Source organism: Rattus norvegicus, chromosome 1 (genome assembly GCF_036323735.1).
Source record: "Rattus norvegicus strain BN/NHsdMcwi chromosome 1, GRCr8, whole genome shotgun sequence".
Taxonomy (NCBI): Eukaryota; Metazoa; Chordata; class Mammalia; order Rodentia; family Muridae; genus Rattus; species Rattus norvegicus.
The window spans coordinates 246,923,399-246,945,314 of NC_086019.1; the positions used below are offsets into that span (position 1 = coordinate 246,923,399).

At 39.4% G+C, this 21,916-nt stretch overlaps 1 protein-coding gene across 6 annotated transcripts in view; it reads left to right on the forward strand.

The window, feature by feature from the left end:
• LOC134484003 (cytochrome P450 2C7-like) overlaps positions 1-21,916 on the forward strand; it is a 301,184-nt gene that overhangs the window by 170,949 nt on the left and 108,319 nt on the right. For 4 of the 6 annotated variants that reach the window (XM_063280361.1, XM_063280363.1, XM_063280367.1 and 1 more), the window contains one exon: positions 14,807-15,003. The exons of the other annotated variants lie outside the window; for them this stretch is intronic. In XM_063280361.1, the coding sequence (XP_063136431.1) occupies positions 14,807-14,988 (182 nt within the window). In that variant the 3' untranslated portion in view covers positions 14,989-15,003. Of the gene's footprint in view, positions 1-14,806; positions 15,004-21,916 lie in introns of those variants that run through there. 6 annotated transcript variants of the gene reach the window in all.

The following is a 21,916-nucleotide window of genomic DNA, read 5'->3' on the forward strand; positions in this document are numbered from 1 at the left end:
GAAGGACACTTCATATTCATCAAAGGTAAAATCCACCAAGATGAACTCTCAATACTAAATATCTATGTTGCAAGTACAACGTCACCTACATACATAAAAGAAACCTTACTAAGCTGAAACACTCCTTGCACCTCACACAATAATAGTAGGAGATTTCAACACCCCACTCTCATCAATGGACAGATCATGGAAACAGAAATTAAGCAGAGACGTAGACAGACTAAGAGAAGTCATGAACCAAATGGACTTAACAGACATTTGTAGAGTATTCTATCCTAAAACAAAAGGATATACCTTCTTCTCACCACCTCATGGTACGTTCTCCAAAATTGACCATGTAATTGATCAAAAAACAAGCCTCAACAGATACAGAAAGATAGAAATAATACCATGTGTCCTATCAGACCACCACGGGCTAAAGCTGGTCTTCAATAACAAGGGAAGAACACCCACATATACATGGAAGTTGAACAATGCTCTACTCAATGATAACCTGGTCAAGGAAGAAATAAAAAAAGAAATGAAAGACTTCTTAGAACTTAATGAAAATGAAGGTACAACATATCCAAACTTATGGGACACAGTGTAAGCTGTGCTAAGAGCAAAACTCATAGCTCTGAGTGCCTGCAGAAAGAAACAGGAGAGAGCATATATCTGCAGCTTGACAGCACACCTAAAAGCTCTAGAACAAAAAGAAGCAAATACACCCAGGAGGAGCAGAAGGCAGGAAATAATCAAACTCAGAGCTGAAATCAACCAAGTAGAAACAAAAAGGACCATAGAAAGAATCAACAGAACCAAAAGTTGGTTCTTTGAGAAAATCAACAAGATAGATAAACACTTAGTCAGACTAACAAGAGGACACAGAGAGTGTGAACACATTAACAAAATCAGAAATGAAAAGGGAGATATAGCTGTAGAATCAGAGGAAATTAAAAAAAATCATCAGATCCTACTACAAAAGCCTATATTCAACAAAACCTGAAAATCTGCAGGATGGAGAATTTCCTAGACAGATACCAGGTACCGAAGTTAAATCAGGAACAGATAAACTAGTTAAACAACCCCATAACTCCTAACGAAATAGAAGCAGTCATTAAAGGTCTCCCAACCAAAAAGAGCCTAGGTCCAGACAGGTTCACTGCAGAATTCTATCAGACCTTCATAGAAGACCTCGTACCAATACTATCCAAACTATTCCACGAAATTGAAACAGATGGAGTGCTACCGAACTCCTTCTATGAAGCCACAATTACTCTTATACCTAAACCACACAAAGACCCAAGAAAGAAAGAGAACTTCAGACCAATTTCCCTTATGAATATCGACGTAAAAATACTCAATAAAAATCTGGCCAACTGAATCCAAGAGCACATCAAAACAATCATCCACCATTATCAAGTAAGCTTCATCCCAGGCATGCAGGGATGGTTTAATGTATGGAACACCATCAAAGTAACCCACTATATAAAGAAACTGAAAGAATAAAACCACATGATCATTTTATTAGATGCTGAGAAAGCATTTGACAAAATTCAACACCCCTTCATGATAAAAGTCCTGGAAAGAATAGGAATTCAAGGCCCATACCTAAACATAGTAAAAGCCATATACAGCAAACCAATCGGTAACATTAAACTAAATGGAGAGAAACTTGAAGCAATTCCACTAAAATCAGGGACTAGACAAGGGTGCTCACTCTCTCTCTACTCATTCAATATAGTTCTCGACGTCCTAGCCAGAGCAATAAGACAACAAAAGGAGATCAAGGGGATACAGATTGGAAAGGAAGAGGTCAAAACATCACTATTTGCAGATGATATGGTAGTATACTTAAGTGATCCTAAAAGTTCCACCAGAGAACTACTTAACCTGATAAAAACCTTCAGCAAAGTGCCTGGGTATAAAATTAACTCAAATAAATCAGTAGCCTTCCTCTACACAAAAGAGAAACAAGCCGAGAAAGAAATAAGGGAAATGACATGCTTCATAACAGTCCCAAATAATATAAAATACCTTGGTGTGACTTTAACTAAGCAAGTGAAAGATCTGTATGAGAAGAATGTCAACCCTCTGAAGAAAGAAGGTGAAGAAGATCTCAGAAGTTGGAAAGTTCTCCCATACTCATGGATTGGCAGGATTAATATTGTAAAAATAGCCATTTTACCAAAAGTGATCTACAGAGTCAATGCAATCCCCATCAAAATTTCAACCCAGTCTTCATAGTGTTAGACAAAACAAATGGCAATTTCATCTGGAATAACAAAAAACCCAGTATAGATAAAACTATTCTCAACAGTAAAAGGACTTCTGTGTAAATCATTATCCCTTATCTCAAGCAGTATTACAGAGTGATAGTGATAAAAACTGCATGGTATTGGTATAGAGACAGACAGATAGACCAGTGGAATAGAATTGCAGATCCAGAAATCAACCCACACACCCATGATCAGTTGATTTTTGACAATGGAGCCAAAATCGTCCAATGGATAAAAACAGCATGTTCAGCAAATGGTGGTCGTTCAACTGGAGGTCAGCATGTAGAAGAATGCATCATTCCATGCTCATCACTCTGTACAAAGCTTAAGTCCAAGTGGATCAAGGACCTCCACATCAAACCAGATCCACTCAAACTAATAGAAGAAAAAGTGGGGAAGAATCTTGAACACAGGGGCACTGGAGAAAACTTTTGGAACAAAACACCAATGGCTTATGCTCTAAGATCAAGAATCGGCAAATGGGATCTTGTAAAACTTCAAAGCTTCTGTAAGTCAAAGGACATTGTTGTTATAACAAAACTGCAAGCAACAAATTGGGAAAAGAGCTTTACTAATTCTACAACTGATAGAGGGCTTATATCCAAAGTATACAAAGAACTCATGAAGTTAGACTTCAGAGAGGGCTTATATCCAAAGTATACAAAGAACTCATGAAGTTAGACTGCAGGGAGACAAATAATCCTGTTAAAAATGGGGTTCAGAGCTAAACAAAGAATTCACAGCTGAGGAACGCCGAAAAGCTTAGAAACACCTAAAGAAATGTTCGACATCTTTAGTCATAAGGGAAATACAGATCAAAACAACCCTGAGATTCCACCTCACACCAGTCAGAATGGCTAAGATCAAAAACTCAGGTGACAGCAGATGTTGGTGAGTATGTGGAGAAAGAGGAACACTCCTCCATTGTTGCTGGGATTGCAGGCTGGTACAACTATTCTGGAAATCAGTCTGGAGCTTCCTCCGATCATTTGATATTGAACTACCTGAGGACCCATCTATACCCCTCTTGGGTATATATCCAAAAGATGCCCCAATGTATAACAAAGACATATGCATCACTATGTTAATAGCAGCCTCATTTATACTAGCCAGAAGCTGGTAAGAGCCCACATGTCCTTCAACAGAGGAATGGCTACAGAAAATGTGTTACATCTACACAATGGAATATACTACTTAGCTATCAAAAACAATGACTTTATGAAATTCATAGGCAAAATGATGGAACTGGAAAGTATCATCCTGAGTGAGGTAACCCAATCACAGAAAAACACACATGGTATGCACTCATTGATAGGTGGATATTAGCCCAAATGCTCAAATTACCCTAAATGCACAGAACACATGAAACTCAAGAAGGATCAGCAAAATGTGGATGCTTCACTCCTACTTTAAAAGGGGAACAAGAATATCCTAGGGAGGGGATATGGAGGCAAAGTTTTGAACAGAGACTGAAGGAATGCCCATTCAGAGCCTGCCCCACATGTGGCCCATACATATACAGCCACCAAACTCGATTCAATGGATGAATGAAAGAAGTGCAAGCTTACAGGGACCAGATGTAGATCTCTCCTGAGAGACACAGCCAGAATATGGCAAAAATATATATGAATGCCAGCAGCAAACCACTGAACTGAGAACTCAACTCTTGTTGAAGGATTCAGAGAAAGGACTGAAACAGTTTGAGGGGCCTTGAGACCCCATATGAACAACAATGCCAACCAACCAGAACTTCCAGGGACTAAGCCACTACCCAAAGACTGCACATGGGCTGACCCTGGACTCCAACTGCCTATGTAGCCATGAATAGCCTAGTAAGGGCACCAGTGGAAAGGGAAGCCCTTGGTCCTGCCTCGTCTGAACCCCCAGTGAATGGGATTTTTGGAAGGAGGGTTGCAATGTGGGGAGGGTGGGGATTGGAACACCCATATAGAAGGGAAGGGAAGGGTTTAGGGGTATGTTTACCTGGAAACAAGGAAAGGGAATAACATTTGTAATGTAAATATGAAATACCCAATTTAATAACAATGGAGAAGAAAATTTAAAAAAAAGACCAATTATTCAGTGCTGGGGGGCCAGCTGCAGCATTAGTCTTCTTTATTGTTGGTTCTTCTTGAGGCAGCAGAGGGGGAAGAGCGTTGGCAGAGGGTAAGACTTTCTCTTAAGAGATATGGGTTTAAAACTCTTCTTAGGAGATATTTAGGGTTGCTGTATAATAATATGTTTTCTTAGCTAAGTCTAAGTTACTATGTTACTGTAGCTGATTTACTTATTTATATCTAAGTCACTATGCTCTGCTATTGTAACTGACCTGCCTTTTGTTTTCCTCTGAGGCCAGAAACTTCAGTCTCTGGCATTTAGCACCTCATTCTAGGACATCAGGAGATAAAGTAGAGGATAAATTGTCAGAGCCTTTTCCCTTTTGTCCCTAGGCTTCTTGCTTGTCATGCTAGGCGTAAGTTTGGAGCAATAAAGGTCTATTGAACCAAGAGAAGTGACTAGCACTTGCAGAAGGAAAAACTTTTACATAGGCAAACATGCATAAATGTATATACTTTCATATATGTAGTATTTATACATTTAGACTCAAAATAGTAGGACTCAGCCTACAATTACATTCTTACACATACACATGCATACAATCTCACAATTACATACTTACACAGACATCCATACTTGCATATGCATATGGAGCAAAATACCAAGCCCCAGTACAGAAAGAACTCATTCATTCTGTATGAAAGATGAGCTTTAATCTTTATTGCATAGGGAAAGAAATAGCTTCTACCCTTTTAATGCTAAATTACTTAAACCCAAGTTTGTAAGAGAAAAGACATATTCCTTTTAATAAGACTAAGCTTGCGTTGCTATTGAGAAATGACCTGTTTTGTTCCATGGTAAGGAAAAACCTGCCTGCTCCTTCTGCTCTCTCCAGTTTCTTCATTTGCCTCTTTCCCTTTGCATTCTGCACATTTCTCTCTTATGTTACCTGTAGTCTCTAAGTTATTCCACTCTGCATTTCTTCTCAGCCCAGATCTTTTTAGCTCAGTTCTCCTAGCTCAATTCAGTTCAGTTCTACTTCACTCAGTCCTGACTCAATCCCCTCCAGCTCAGTCCTTGACTCTTGAGCTCAGTCTTCAGCATTTAAATATCTTACAGAATACATGATCACATGTTATAAAGTTCATCACAAGTTAATATGAAAATTCAAATCATAAATTGAAATAGAAGTTAAAACAGAGAATATTTACATGCATATCCATCAGCAGTAATTATGTTGCCAACCATCCATCACCTGTCACAGCTCCACGGTTCACTGAATGTTTAAAATCATAACTAAGTTATTAGTGAAGCTTTGTATAGATAAACCCAGTAAATATTTTATCCGCTGTCCTAGCACTTATAATAAATCACTGGTTCCCTTTTTTATGATTGTTGGTTAATTGTTTTACAACCTCTTAGAATGTGTTCTGAGTAGGAGAAAGTCTGGGTACTAGGAACAATTAACTGTTGACACTTGGGAGACTGGCAGAGTTCTTACTGCAGTTTTGACTATCAGAAAAAGACTTAATAGCAGTCCCACTATAAAAGAGCTTAACAATCACTGATATAATTTAGGAATTCTTATAGGATTATCATTAAGACTTAAGAAGTGATCTATTTGTCTATATGGCAGCACTACGAGACAGTACATTTTCATTGATCGCAGAGATCTGCTCCAAAGGGGTGTGCTATTACTTAATGATTGTTGTATATGTTTAATAATAACAACAGGAAAAGCATTTTAATAGCAGACATCTTTCCTAAAATGAGTCTCTTACAGCCTTGCTTCATAAGGGCAAACCAGTCACAGATTATATAATAATCCAAGGCTGGCCATCCCAGGATGATCACCTGCTGGTTATTAGCTTGTCTATTATGGCTCCTGACAAGACAGCCACTGTTTACCAATAAGATATGTGTTGTCACTATTGAACCCATAGAGATATTTTGACATGCTTGGTATTATTGTAGATCATCAATATCATAGATAGGTAGGAATATTGGTTGCCTCCTTCCCTTATGAAATTGTGTCTCCTAGAAGTGACAGGAAAATTCGACCCATTATATCTCAGTTATACTGCTGCCTAACAATATCTGAGCATGTACAGCACCAATAGGTATGCTAGCATGAAAAAGGGAAATCTCTTGGGGCTCCATTCCTAAACAAAGTACCACAGACAGCTAAAGAATACCAAGAGTGGGGAAAAAACTTTGTCCCCATTGATGAGCCTCCTAATTGTTTTTAAATTACTAACTTGTTAGCTTTTAAATTATATGCAAACAAGTAACTTTTTTTTATTAACTTGAGTATTTCTTATATACATTTCAAGTGTTATTCCCTTTCCCGGTATCCGGGCAAACATCCCCCTCTCCCCTCCCCTTCCTTATGGGTGTACCCCTCCCAACCCTCCCCCCATTGCCGCCCTCCCCCCACCAGTCTAGTTCACTGGGGGTTCAGTCTTAGCAGGACCCAGGGCTTCCCATTCCACTGGTGCTCTTACTAGGATATTCATTGCTACCTATGAGGTCAGAGTCCAGGGTCAGTCCATGTATAGTATTTAGGTAGTGGCTTAGTCCCTGGAAGCTCTGGTTGCTTGGCATTGTTGTACATATGGGGTCTCGAGCCCCTTCAAGCTCTTCCAGTTCTTTCTCTGATTCCTTCAACGGGGGTCCTATTCTCAGTTCAGTGGTTTGCTGCTGGCATTCGCCTCTGTATTTTCTGTATTCTGGCTGTGTCTCTCAGGAGCGATCTACATCCGGCTCCTGTCGGTCTGCACTTCTTTGCTTCATCCATCTTGTCAAATTGGGTGGCTGTATATGTATGGGCCACATGTGGGGCAGGCTCTGAATGGGTGTTCCTTCAGTCTCTGTTTTAATCTTTGCCTCTCTCTTCCCTGCCAAGGGTATTCTTGTTCCCCTTTTAAAGAAGGAGTGAAGCATTCACATTTTGATCATCCGTCTTGAGTTTCATTTGTTCTAGGCATCTAGGGTGATTCAAGCATTTGGGCTAATAGCCACTTATCAATGAGTGCATACCATGTATATCTTTCTGTGATTGGGTTAGCTCACTCAGGATGATGTTTTCCAGTTCCAACCATTTGCCTACGAATTTCATAAAGTCGTTGTTTTTGATAGCTGAGCAATATTCCATTGTGTAGATGTACCACATTTTCTGTATCCAATCCTCTGTTGAAGGGCATCTGGGTTCTTTCCAGCTTCTGGCTATTATAAAGAAGGCTACAATGAACATAGTGGAGCACGTGTCTTTTTTATATGTTGGAGCAACTTTTGAGTATAAGCCCAAGAGTGGTATAGCTGGATCCTCAGGCAGTTCAATGTCCAATTTTCTGAGGAACCTCCAGACTGATTTCCAGAATGGTTGTACCAGTCTGCAATCCCACCAACAATGGAGGAGTGTTCCTCTTTCTCCACATCCTCGCCAGCATCTGCTGTCACCTGAGTTTTTGATGTTAGCCATTCTCACTGGTGTGAGGTGAAATCTCAGGGTTGTTTTGATTTGCATTTCCCTTATGACTAAAGATGTTGAACATTTCTTTAGGTGTTTCTCAGCCATAGGGCATTCCTCAGCTGTGAATTTTTTGTTTAGCTCTGAACACCATTTTTTAATAGGGTTATTTGTTTCTCTGCGGTCTAACTTCTTGAGTTCTTTGTATATTTTGGATATAAGGCCTCTATCTGTTGTAGGATTGGTAAAGATCTTTTCCCAATCTGTTGTTTGCCGTTTTGTCCTAACCACAGTGTCCTTTGCCTTACAGAAGCTTTGCAGTTTTATGAGATCCCATTTGTCGATTCTTGATCTTAGAGCGTAAGCCATTGGTGTTTTGTTTAGGAAATTTTTTCCAGTGCCCATGTGTTCCAGATGCTTCCCTAGTTTTTCTTCTATTAGTTTGAGTGTGTCTGGTTTGATGTGGAGGTCCTTGATCCACTTGGACTTAAGCTTTGTACAGGGGGATAAGCATGGATCGATCTGCATTCTTCTACATGTTGACCTCCAGTTGAACCAGTACCATTTGCTGAAAATGCTATCTTTTTTCCATTGGATGGTTTTGGCTCCTTTGTCAAAAATCAAGTGACCATAGGTGTGTGGGTTCATTTCTGGGTCTTCAATTCTATTCCAGTGGTCTATCTGTCTGTCTCTGTACCAATACCATGCAGCTTTTATCACTATTGCTCTGTAATATTGCTTGAGTTCAGGGATAGTGATTCCCCCTGAAGTCCTTTTATTGTTGAGGATAGCTTTAGCTATCCTGGGTTTTTTGTTATTCCAGATGAATTTGCAAATTGTTCTGTCTAACTCTTTGAAGAATTGGATTGGTATTTTGATGGGGATTGCATTGAATCTGTAGATTGCTTTTGGTAAAATGGCCATTTTTACTATATTAATCCTGCCAATCCATGAGCATGGGAGATCTTTCCATCTTCTGAGGTCTTCGTCAATTTCCTTCTTCATTGTTTTGAAGTTCTTATTGTACAGATCTTTTACTTGCTTGGTTAAAGTCACACCGAGGTACTTTATATTATTTGGGTCTATTATGAAGGGTGTCGTTTCCCTAATTTCTTTCTCGGCTTGTTTCTCTTTTGTATAGAGGAAGGCAACTGATTTATTTGAGTTAATTTTATACCCAGCCACTTTGCTGAAGTTGTTTATCAGCTTTAGTAGTTCTCTGGTGGAACTTTTGGGATCACTTAAATATACTATCATATCATCTGCAAATAGTGATATTTTGACTTCTTCTTTTCTGATCTGTATCGCCTTGACCTCCTTTTGTTGTCTGATTGCTCTGACTAGAACTTCAAGAACTATATTTTATAAGTAGGGAGAGAGTGGGCAGCCTTGTCTAGTCCCTGATTTTAGTGGGATTGCTTCAAGTTTCTCTCCATTTAGTTTAATGTTAGCAACTGGTTTGCTGTGTATGGCTTTTACTATGTTCAGGTATGGGCCTTGAATTCCTATTCTTTCCAGGACTTTTATCATGAAGGGGTGTTGAATTTTGTCAAATGCTTTCTCAGCGTCTAATGAAATGATCATGTGGTTTTGTTCTTTCAGTTTGTTTATATAATGGATCACGTTGATGGTTTTCCGTATATTAAACCATCCCTGCATGCCTGGGATGAAGCCTACTTGGTCATGGTGGATGATTGTTTTGATGTGCTCTTGGATTCGGTTTGCCAGAATTTTGTTGAGTATTTTTGCGTCAATATTCATAAGGGAAATTGGTCTGAAGTTCTCTTTCTTTGTTGGGTCTTTGTGTGGTTTAGGTATAAGAGTAATTGTGGCTTTGTAGAATGTATTCGGTAGTGATCCATCTGTTTCAATTTTGTGGAATAGTTTGGATAATATTGGTATGAGGTCTTCTATGAATTCTAATGAAGATTTGATAGAATTCTGCACTAAACCCGTCTGGACCTGGGCTCCTTTTGGTTGGGAGACCTTTAATGACTGCTTCTATTTCCTTAGGATTTATGGGGTTGTTTAACTGGTTTATCTGTTCCTGATTTAACTTCGGTACCTGGTATCTGTCTAGGAAATTGTCCATTTCCTGAAGATTTTCAAGTTTTGTTGAATATAGGTTTTTATAGTAAGATCTGATGATTTTTTGAATTTCCTCTGAATCTGTTGTTATGTCTCCCTTTTCATTTCTGATTTTGTTAATTTGGACGCACTCTCTGTGTCCTCTCGTTAGTCTGGCTAAGGGTTTATCTATCTTGTTGATTTTCTCAAAGAACCAACTTTTGGTTCTGTTGATTCTTTCTATGGTCCTTTTTGTTTCTACTTGGTTGATTTCAGCTCTGAGTTTGATTATTTCCTGCCTTCTACTCCTCCTGGGTGTATTTGCTTCTTTTTGTTCTAGAGCTTTTAGGTGTGCTGTCAAGCTGCTGACATATGCTCTTTCATGTTTCTTTCTGCAGGTACTCAGAGCTATGAGTTTTGCTCTTAGCACAGCTTTCATTGTGTCCCATAAGTTTGGGTATGTTGTACCTTCATTTTCATTAAATTCTAAAAAGTTTTTAATTTCTTTCTTTATTTCTTCCTTGACCAGGTTATCATTGAGTAGAGCATTGTTCAATTTCTTATTGCTATTGAAGACCAGTTTTAGGCCGTGGTGGTCCGATAGCACACATGGGATTATGTCTATCTTTCTGTACCTATTGAGGCCCGTTTTTTGACCAATTATATGGTCAATTTTGGAGAAAGTACCATGAGGAGCTGAGAAGAATGTATATCCTTTTGCTTCAGGATAGAATGTTCTATAAATATCCATTAAGTCCATTTGGATCATGACTTCTCTTAGTCTGTCTACATCTCTGTTTAATTTCTGTTTCCATGATATGTCCATTGATGAGAGTGGGGTGTTGAAATCTCCCACTATTATTGTGTGAAGTGCAATGTGTGTTTTGAGCTTTAGTAAGGTTTCTTTTACATATGTAGGTGCCCTTGTATTTGGGGCATAGATATTTAGGATTGAGAGTTCATCTTGGTGGATTTTTTCTTTGATGAATGTGAAGTGTCCTTAACTTTTTTGATGACTTTTGGTTGAAAATTGATTTTATTTGATATTAGAATGGCTACTCCAGCTTGCTTCTTCTGACCATTTGCTTGGAAAATTGTTTTCCAGGCTTTCACTCTGAGGTAATGTCTGTCTTTGTCTCTGAGGTGTGTTTCCTGTAGGCAGCAGAATGCAGGGTCCTCGTTGTGTATCCAGTTTGTTAATCTATGTCTTTTCATTGGGGAGTTGAGGCCATTGATGTTGAGAGATATTAAGGAATAGTGATTATTGCTTCCCGTTATATTCATATTTGGATGTGAGGTTATGTTTGTGTGCTTTCATTCTCTTTGTTTTGTTGCCAAGACGATTAGTTTCTTGCTTCTTCTAGGGTATAGCTTGCCTCCTTATGTTGGGCTTTACCATTTATTATCCTTTGTAGTTCTGGATTTGTAGAAAGATATTGTGTAAATTTGGTTTTGTCATGGGATATCTTGGTTTCTCCATCTATGTTAATTGAGAATTTTGCAGGATACAGTAACCTGGGCTGGCATTTGTGTTCTCTTAGAGTCTGTATGCCACCAGTCTAGGATCTTCTGGCCTTCATAGTTTCTGGCGAAAAGTTTGTGTGATTCTGACAGGTTTGCCTTTATATGTTACTTGACCTTTTTCCCTTACTGCTTTTAATAGTCTTTTTTTATTTTGTGCGTTTGGTGTTTTGACTATTATGTGACGGGAGGTGTTTCTTTTCTGGTCCAATCTATTTGGAGTTCTGTAGGCTTCTTGTATGCCTATGGGTATCTCTTTTTTTAGGTTTGGGAAGTTTTCTTCTATGATTTTGTTGAAGATATTTACTGGTCCTTTGAGCTGGGACTCTTCACTCTCTTCTATACCTATTATCCTTAGGTTTGATCTTCTCATTGAGTCCTGGATTTCCTGTATGTTTTGGACCAGTAGCTTTTTCCGCTTTACATTATCTTTGACAGTTGAGTCAATGATTTCTATGGAATCTTCTGCTCCTGATATTCTCTTTTCCATCTCTTGTATTCTGTTGGTGAAGCTTGTATCTACAGCTCCTTGTCTCTTCTTTTGGTTTTCTATATCCAGGGTTGTTTCCATGTGTTCTTTCTTGATTGCTTCTATTTCCATTTTTAGTTCCTTCACCTGTTTGATTGTGTTTTCCTGGAATTCTTTCAGGGATTTTTGCGATTCTTTCAGGGATTTTTGCAATTCCTCTCTGTAGGCTTCTACTTGTTTATTAATGTTTTCCTTTTTTCCCTAAGGGAGTTCTTCACGTCTTTCTTGAAGTCCTCCAGCATCATGATCAAATATGATTTTGAAACTAGATCTTGCTTTTCTGGTGTGTTTGGATATTCCATGTTTGTTTTGGTGGGAGAATTGGGCTCCGATGATGCCATGTAGTCTTGGTTTCTGTTGCTTGGGTTCCTGTGCTTGCCTCTCGCCATCAGATTATCTCTAGTGTTACTTTGTTCTGCTATTTCTGACAGTGGATAGACTGTCCTATAAGCCTGTGTGTCAGTAGTGCTGTAGACCTGTTTTCCTCTCTTTCAGTCAGTTATGGGGACAGAGTGTTCTGCTTTCGGGCGTGTAGTTTTTCCTCTCTATAGGTTTTCAGTTGTTCCTGTGGGCCTGTGTCTTGAGTTCACCAGGCAGCTTTCTTGCAGCAGACAAGTTGGTCTTACCTGTGGTCCCGAGGCTCAAGTTCACTCGCGGGGTGCTGCCCATGGGCTCTCTGCAGCGGCAGCAACCAGGAAGACCTGTGCCGCCCCTTCCAGGAGCTTCAGTGCACCAGGGTTCCAGATGGCCTTTGGTGTTTTCCTCTGGCGTCCGAGATGTATGTACAGAGAGCAGTCTCTTCTGGTTTCCCAGGCTTGTCTGCCTCTCTGAAAGTTTAGCTCTCCCTCCCCCCGGGATTTGGGTGCAGAGAACTGTTTATCTGGTCTGTTTCCTTTAGGTTCCCGCGGTGTCTCAGGCAGGGGTCCTGCCGCTCCTGGGCCCTCCCCCACAGGAGCCCAGAGGCCTTATACAGTTTCCTCTTGCGCCAGGGATGTGGGCAGGGGTGGGCAGTGTTGGTGGTCTCTTCCGCTCTGCAGCCTCAGGAGTGCCCACCTGACCAGGCGGTGAGGTCTCTTTCCCATGGGGTCTGGGAGCAGAGAGCTGCTGCGGGCCGGGATCCGCGGGTCACAAAGAAGTAACATTAATGGAGTCAGCATGTTATGTTTTTATATTTATGTATATATGTTATGTATACATTTAATTATATATATGTATATATATTTTAACATTTACATGTAACAATAACATAGTAAAAGAGATCATGGATTTGAGAGGGAGCAAGCAGGGCATGGAGAAGTTTACAGAAAGTAAAGGGAAGGAGTCAATGATGTAATTATATTTGGATTTCAAAAAAAAATCTGGGTAACACAGACTAACTTGTATGCATCCCTTGAAACTTACATGTATTTTCTTCTGGGTTAGTAGATTATATTTTATCTGATCATTATTCTCAATGCCCATGCATTTTCTCTGAGGCAAGACATATCTTCAGACCCACATTAGTGGGCCTTTAGAATGTTGACCTATTTTTTCTAAACTCATCAACTAGATCATAGTGTGGTTGGATTGTGTGTCTAGATATAAAACTATTTTCCTAGACAGTAGGACACCTTGCACTTGTGAGGAAGGCTGCCAGTATCATGATAGCCCACACCTTGGTACCAGTATTCTGTACAAGTTATTTTTCTTGTTCTTGTGTACAAATGCCAGTTAAGCACTATAAGGACTTATTTTGGCTTAAGATTTGAGGGAGGATAGTCTAAAGTGGACGAAGAGACATGACACAGAAGCCCCAGTTTGTTCAAAGAATTGATGGTTTCCTAGCACTTGCTACTTGGTAGGAGGCTTGGGGAACTGGAAATATGTGGCACTGGGGTGGCTGGAAACATACACTTCACATTGTGGCTGAACATGAAACAGATGGCCTGGTGGAAGCTAGAGAGACTATAAACATTCAAGATACATCTTCAGTGACTGAGTTTCAATCCTAGGTTTCTACCTACTAAAGTTTCCACATTATAAAACAGCATTGACAATTATGGACTATATATTTAATCGAATATATGAGTCAATGGATGACATATTGTATTCAGTACACATTACACATTCTTTTCTAAGCAACTGTCTGTGGTGACAACTACCTGTCCAGTTATAGCTGTGAACTGTTCATCTGTGGTGACTCAGTTTGCAATGATATCAGGTATTCTAGTCCCCAGAGAAATTTAAGTTTTATAATTTAGGATTATTCTCAAGATGGCTGCTGGCTATAGTACTCTGAGTATTTGCTAAGAGATATGTGAAGGTTTTCTGTAAAGTTCCTTGGTTAGGAAGGTTTTTGGTTATCTGCTTATTTAAACCATTTTTATTTGGGTGGAGCCTTCTGTCTATGTTGCCCCACTTTCTCTTCTCCCCTTTTTCCCTTTGATGATAGTCTTTTAAATTATCCTGGTATTTGCTTCCAGAACAGTGGTAAGCTGATTCTTGCATACTTCATATTCTCTGGAGCACACCAGCTCTCCTTTTGTGCTCAATTAAATTCCAGGGTTTACCAGGGCTACTCACTTCCAGGAGCAGTTAAATAAGTGTTGCTTTGTTGTCATTGTGTTGATGGGACGTCCAGTGTTCAGAATAGCTATTTCACCCACTCAAGCTTTTTATACAGTTACTTTAATACTGTGTTTCCTTGTATTAGACACAGAGAAAAATATGTCTATCATTTTTACATTTGTCCATCCAAATGTCCATCCATCTATCCATCCATCCATCCATCCATCCATCCATCCATCCATCCATCCATCCATATCAAAGAGAGACATAGATTGTCTATTATTATAGTGGTGAGCACAGTCCTTATCCAAGTCAAGTACAAGGAGTTAATTACATTCTGTATTTTTTTATTTGCAGGAAAACGAATTTGTGTGGGAGAGGGTCTGGCTCGAACAGAATTATTTTTATTCCTGACCACAATTTTACAGAATTTTAACCTGAAATCTCCAGTTGATCTGAAAGAACTTGATACCAACCCAGTTGCCAATGGATTTGTTTCTGTGCCACCCAAGTTCCAGATATGCTTCATTCCCATATAATGGATTTCTCCCTAAAGCCCTTTCCTTGAGGGTATAGGTAATCTCTTCTGTCATACATATCTCTCTACCCTACCACCTGAGTTCTGGGAATCTATCTATCTATCTATCTATCTATCTATCTATCTATCTATCTATCTATTATCTATCTATCTATCTATTATCTATCTATCTATCTATCTATCTATCTATCTATCTATCTACCTATCATTTATCTATAGCAAAAACTGATATATTGTCCTTTTTTGGTCATAAGGAAAGTGGTAATAAATTAAAAGAATGTCTCAAGATAGTTTTGTTTCTTCATTATAGTATAAAGAAAGAAAGAGTGAGTGGTAGAAAGGCTCTTTAGCAAAGTCTCACTAATAGTAACTGCAGTGTTAGATCAAAATAAGAAGGATGCTATAAAAGAACACAGAGAAAGGGCCCAACATAGGGAGGATGGCACATTAACTGTCATGATTGCTCTCTCCTGTTTCTTTCTGCAGACCCTCAGAGCTATGAGTTTTCCTCTTAGCATAGGTTTCATTGTGTCCCATAAGTTTGGGTATGTTGTACCTTCATTTTCATTAAATTCTAAGAAGTCTTTAATTTCTTTCTTTATTTCTTCCTTGACCAGGTTATCATTGAGTAGAGCATCGTTCAACTTACATGTATATGTGGGCATTTTTCACTTATTGTTATTGAAGACCAGCTTTAGCCTGTGGTGGTCTGATAGGATACATGGGATTACTTCTATCTTTCTGTATCTGTTGAGGCCTGTTTTGTGACTGATTATATGGTCAATTTTGGAGAAAGTACCATGCGGTGGTAAGAAGAAGGTATATCTTTTTGTTTTAGGATAGAATATTCTATAAATATCTGTTAAGTCCATTTGGTTCATAACTTGTGGTAGTCTGTCTATGTCTCTGTTTAATTTCTGTTTCCATGATCTGTTCATTGATTTGAGTGGGGTTGTTGAAATCTCCTACTATTATTGTGTGAGGTGCAATGTGTGCTTTGAGATTTAGTAAGGTTTCTTTTATGTATGTAAGTGCCCTTGTATTTGGAGCATAGATATTTAGGATTGAAAGTTCATCTTAGTGGATTTTTCCTTTGATGAATGTGAAGTGTCCTTCCTCATCTTTTTTAATGACTTTTGTTTGAAAATTGATTTATTTAATATTAGAATGACTACTCCAGCTTGCTTCTTCAGACCATTTGCTTGGAAAGTTGTTTTACAGCCTTTTAAACTGAGGTCATGTCTGTCTTTGTCTCAGAGGTGTGTTTTTTGCATGCAGGAAAATTCTGGATCCTCATTGTGTATCCAGTTTGTTAATCTGTCTTTTTATTGTAGAATTGAGTCCATTGTTATTGAGAGATAATAAGGAACAGTAATTGTGATTTCTTGTTATCTTCATATTTGGAGGTGAAATTATGTTTGTGTGCTTCTCTTCTCTTTGCTTTTCAGAAAAAAAGATTAGTTTCTTGCTTTTTCTAGGGTGTAATTTGCCTCATTATGTTGGGGTTAACCATTTATTTTCCTTTGTAGGGCTGGATTTGTAGAAAGATATTTTGTAAATTTGGTTTTATCATGGAATATCTTGGTTTCTCCATCTATGTTAATTGAGGTTTTTGCTGGATATAGTAATCTGGGCTGGCTTTTGTGTCCTCTTATGGTCTTTATGACATTGGTCTAGGACCTTCTGGCTTTTATAGACTCTGGTGAGAAGTCTGGTGTAATTCTGATAACTCTGCCTTTATACATTACTTGACCCTTTCCCCTTACTCCTTTTAATATTCTTTGTTTTGTGCATTTGGTGTTTTGACTATTATGTGACGGGAGGAGTTTCTTTTCTGGTCCAATCTATTTGGAGTTCTGTAGGCTTCTTGTATGTGGGCATCTCTTTCTTTAGGTTAGGGAATTTTTTTCTATGATTTTGTTGAAGATATTTACTGGTCCTTTGAGTCAGGAGTCTTCACTCTCTTCTATACCTATTATCCTTTGACTTGATCTTCTCATTGTGTCCTGGATTTCCTTAATGTTTTGGGCTAGTAACTTTTTCTGTTTTACATTATCTTTGGTAGTTGTGTATGGAATCTTCTTCTCCTGAGATTCTTTCTTCTATCTCTTGTATTCTGTTGGTGATGCTCGCATCTCTGACTCCTTATCTCTTTCCTAGTTTTTCTATCTCCAGGGTTGTCTCCCTTTGTGCTTCCTTTATTGTTTCTATTTCCATTTTTAACTCCTGGATGGTTTTGTTCATTTCCTTCTCTTGTTTGTTTGTTTTTTCCTGTAGTTTTTTAAGGGATTTTTGTGTTTCCTCTTCAAGGACTTCTAGTCGTTTACTTTTGTTGTCCTGTGTTTCCTTAGGGTTATTTATGACCTTAAAGTCCTCCATCATCATGATAAAATGTGATTTGAAATCTAGTTCTTGCTTTTCTGGTGTGTTTGGATATTCAGTGTTTGCTTTGGTGGGAGAATTGGGCTCTGATGGTATCATCCAGTCTTGGTTTCTGTTGCTTGGGCTCCTGCACTTGCCTCTCGCCATCAGGTTGTCTCTGGTGTTACCTTGTATTGCTGTTTCTGACAATGGTTGTCCCTCCTGTAGGCATGTGCATTAGCCCTGACTGCTCCTGGATCCCTGTGTGCAGGGGGCCCAGATGGCACTAGGTGTTTTCCTCTAGAGTCAGAATTGTGGGCAGAGAGTAGTCTCCTCTGGTTTCTCTTTTATTGGATATTTTTAAATTTACATTTAAAATGTTATCCCCTTTCTCATTTCATAAAGCCTCTATTCCGTTCCCCTCCCCTTCTTCTATGAGGATGTTCCCCCATCCACCTCTCACCCCTTCCTACCTCCCTACTCTGACATTCCCTTACATTGGGGGATCCAACTTTGGCAGGGCCAAGGACTTCTCCTCTCATTGGCACCCAACATGGCCACCCTCTCCTACATATGCAGCTGGAGCCATGGGTCTGTCCATGTATACTCTTTCGGTAGTAGTTTAGTCCCTGGGAACTCTGGTTGGTAGATATTGTTTTTCTTATGTGGTTGCAAACCTCTTCAGCTCCTTCAATTCTATTTCTAACTTCTCCAATGGGGACCCCATTCTCAGTTCAGTGGTTGGCTGTCAGCATTTGCCTCTGTATTTATCATACTCTGGCAGAGCATTGCAGGATACAGGTATATCAAGCTCCTGTCAGCATTCACTTCTTGGCATCAGCAATATTGTCTGGGTTTGATCAGCCTGTATTCTTAACCACTGAGCATCACTCCAATTCAGTAATTGGCCTTTTGAAGTTCATTTCTCAAAGAATCTGTTTGCCATTCTCTTTGTTAGAGCTGCAATCACACTGGTTGTTCCTGTCAAGTAGAAGAGGTTAATTATATAATTTTTTTTTACAGGATAATGGATTTGTGTAAGAGAGGATCTGGCTCAAATGACATTATTTTTATTCTGCCCTACTATTTTGAAGAACTTTAACTTAAATTCTCAAGTTAACCCAAAAGAACTAATATCACTGATTAATGTAAGATATTAATGCTTAGATGCATATATATCTGCACATATACATGGGTACATTTACAACTTACTTCCAACACATGCCATATATACATATGCATTTATATGGAATTAAATAAAATTCATTGTTAAATTGAACTCATATAGCTTGTACCTTGTATTTTGCTATTTTCTATGTAAATGTAACTTTTATTCATCAGATGTAATTGCTGTCTTGGATGCTTAATGTTGAAGATGCTTACGTTTCTAGTTTTCTCTGAATTCTGGCTGGCTGGTCCAATTCAGCTATTTTGACACAAAGTACTTTCCAAACTGATTGACTCAATCTGGCTTCCCTCAATTTCTTTCTGAATGGCCCTGATTGGCCTGAAACTAATTCTGGAAATATGTTCTAATCCTTTGGCTTCTTATTCTCTGGCTTCAACTTCCTCTGCTGACCTGCACTGAACTGCATGAACTTATAAATGAACTCAACTCCACTGCACTGCACTCACTGCACTGCCTCCAAGCTCACTCAAATGCTCTACACAGAACTGACTGACTCTCCTTGCGCTACTCTTAAATAGCTTCTCTTTTCTGTCCTATTGCCATGAGAGTTGGGCACATCCTACCTGGCTCTTTCTCTATAAACTTTCTCTGTTGTATCATTTTGTCTGCACCTCAATTAGATGTCACTTTCAAATATGGCTGTTTCCTTCTGCCAATTAATTTTATCTTAAAGGTGCATACCAAACATGTATTACAGAAAATTTTAATCCCCATCTGGAATTTCTACCCAGCCTTGATCTTTCAGATCCTAGATAAAAGACACACAATTTTGATTATTTACAATGAACCTTAAACATCACAAGAGCTTGGTAGATATCTGCTGTCTATGCTATTAAAATTTATTTTCCTATGGATAACATTGAGAAATTACTTACTATATTTCATCTGGGATGCTCTTAAGTCCAATTGGCCCAGATATATATTACTGTCAAAGGGGAAGGAAAGGAAATATAGTAGGAAATACTGGACCAAAGTTATACTAAAAACCTGCAGAGTAAACCCCAAATTCTGCATTTCCATGTCTGATGTCAAAATATTCTTCATATTTCCAATTCCTTTTGGATTTGCTGACTGTAACATACTTCATCCAATTGTTCTGGTTCCACACCTGATCTGTAGCTTTCCTTGTCAGGTATCCTACAGTTCTCGTATCTCTTACTGGGGGTAGGGCTTGAGGTTTTCTTCTGCCTGTGAATCTGTATGTACATTCATATATATAAAATAGTAACATCAGCAAAATAAAAGGATTCATAAAACATTAACTAAAAAAAGTCCAATTGGTCAACCCTTAGGGCCACATTTTCATGACTCACCTTACCTATCATGGTTTCTCCATCATGCCCTTCTTTCTCTTGTGGTTCTTCCCCCAATCCAAAGCCCTGGAATCCTCAAGACTAACTATGTTTCTTCTGTCCAACTATTGGTAGTTGGCGTCTTTATTTACCAATCAGAAAAAACTTGGGAGTAAGGTCACATAGTATCACTTTTGTTTATCTACGTGTGTACTCTTTTGTCTCTGGGGTAACCAGGTCTTGAGGAATCAGCATTAGGCCCACCCACTACACCTGTGTGTCTAAATTCCAACCAAAGGTATTAAAGATGTGTGGTATGTCTGCATTCCAGCTAGATCACACAACCTGGGTCTTTGGACATGATCCCTTGCCAGAGTGACCATGTTGCCGGATTAAAATCCTCTATACTTCTATAAAGCAGTATTCCAGGAAAAGCCTCAGGATAACAGAATGATGATAAATGATCTCAAAATCCCTCTCCACTTATTTTTGTTTTTTGTTGTTGTTTTTTTTTTGAGACAAGATTTATATTTGTAATTCTGGCTGTTCTGGAACTTTTTCTGTAGACAAGACTGGCTTGGAATTCAGAAATCAACCTGCTTCTGCCTTTTGAATACAGGGATTAAAGGCATATGCCACCACCACCTGACTGGCATTTTACTTGTTAGAGCAGTTAATATCATTGACTTATTTTGCATTATTAAAAAGTATTTCTTGGGATCTCAGAGTCTTTTTTCAGCGTCTAATGGCATGCATGGTATGTCCTCACTGATGAGTAGATATTATTTTTAAGTAGAGCATACTCTTGATACACTCATAAGCTCAAAGAAGTTAAATGAGAAGGCCTGAGCAAGGATGCTTGAATCATACTTAGACAGGGAAACCAAATAGTCACAGGGAGTAGAGGGAGGGAGGGAACTGGGCGAGAGGAGGAAGGGAAAGGGGGAATGGGAGAGAGGATTAGGTATGGGGAGAGACAAGAGAGAGACCCAGAACACTAGGAGAATGTATTGAAATCTGAAACTGCTGGGGTTGGGGAAAGGGGAGTGGAGAGGGGAGGGGAATCTCTAAGAAGTCCCAGAGACTTGGGAGAGGGGAGGCTCCCAGGAGTCAATGTGGGTGACTTTAGGTGAGATACTAAATAGTGGGGACATGGAAACAGAAGAGGCCACCTCATGTAGCTAAGTGATGGAGAGATGGAAGAGAAAAAGAAGTGGAAGGATGTGTTCACAATGTAAAGAGTTGGAACTGAAGACTTGAGAGTAGTGAGGAGCACCATGATATGAATAGACAGTGATACTGCCTAAGGACATTTTGAAGTGTTGGTCTATGCTGCCACCGAAGGCCATGTCTAGGTTCATGACCCTGAGACAGTGAGAGTCTATTATCACCAAAGACCAGGAGAATGTCCCTGACCTGGGCTGACATTTGGGGTCATGTTGATATCTGCAGCCTGTGAAAAACTGCCTCATTCTTTGCTGGGGCCTTGTGGAAGAGCTGGCCCCATTGCTCTCCAGCTGCAGCACCCTGAGAGTAGGCTTTGCAGCTCATCCTGAAAGTACAGTAGAGCTAGGCCTAGTTGCTTGTGAGTACATCAGCCTTGAGTGTGTGAGAGTGAGAAAGCTGGACTTGCCACTTGCCTACCATGATGTGGGGTAGACACTAGAAAGATGCCCTCTCCACTATCATGGTTTGAAGAAATAGACATGGGGTCATGAAGGTAGGAGAACTGGCCCACCCTACCTTGCTGCATCACTGGGAGGGAGGCCCTGCATTTTGCCTGGGTAGCACAGTAGATGATATGATGACATGATGACAATGGCATGGGTGAGCCAGCTTCTACAGTATGAAAGTGTAAGAGTTGGCCTCGTTCCTTGTTGATTACAGTTCTGTGTGAGATAGCAGGTGTAATGCTGGAGAGTTTGTCCTGGTGGTATGAGTTCAGGAGAGCTGGTGGGACCATCAATTTAGCTACCACACAGCCCCAAATACAGGGCTTTGAGTTGACCCATCCCTAACATCTACCTCATCTATGAACTGCTGGAGTGTGTAAAAGGGCAGGTCCTGCAGATCCAAAGGTAAAGGAT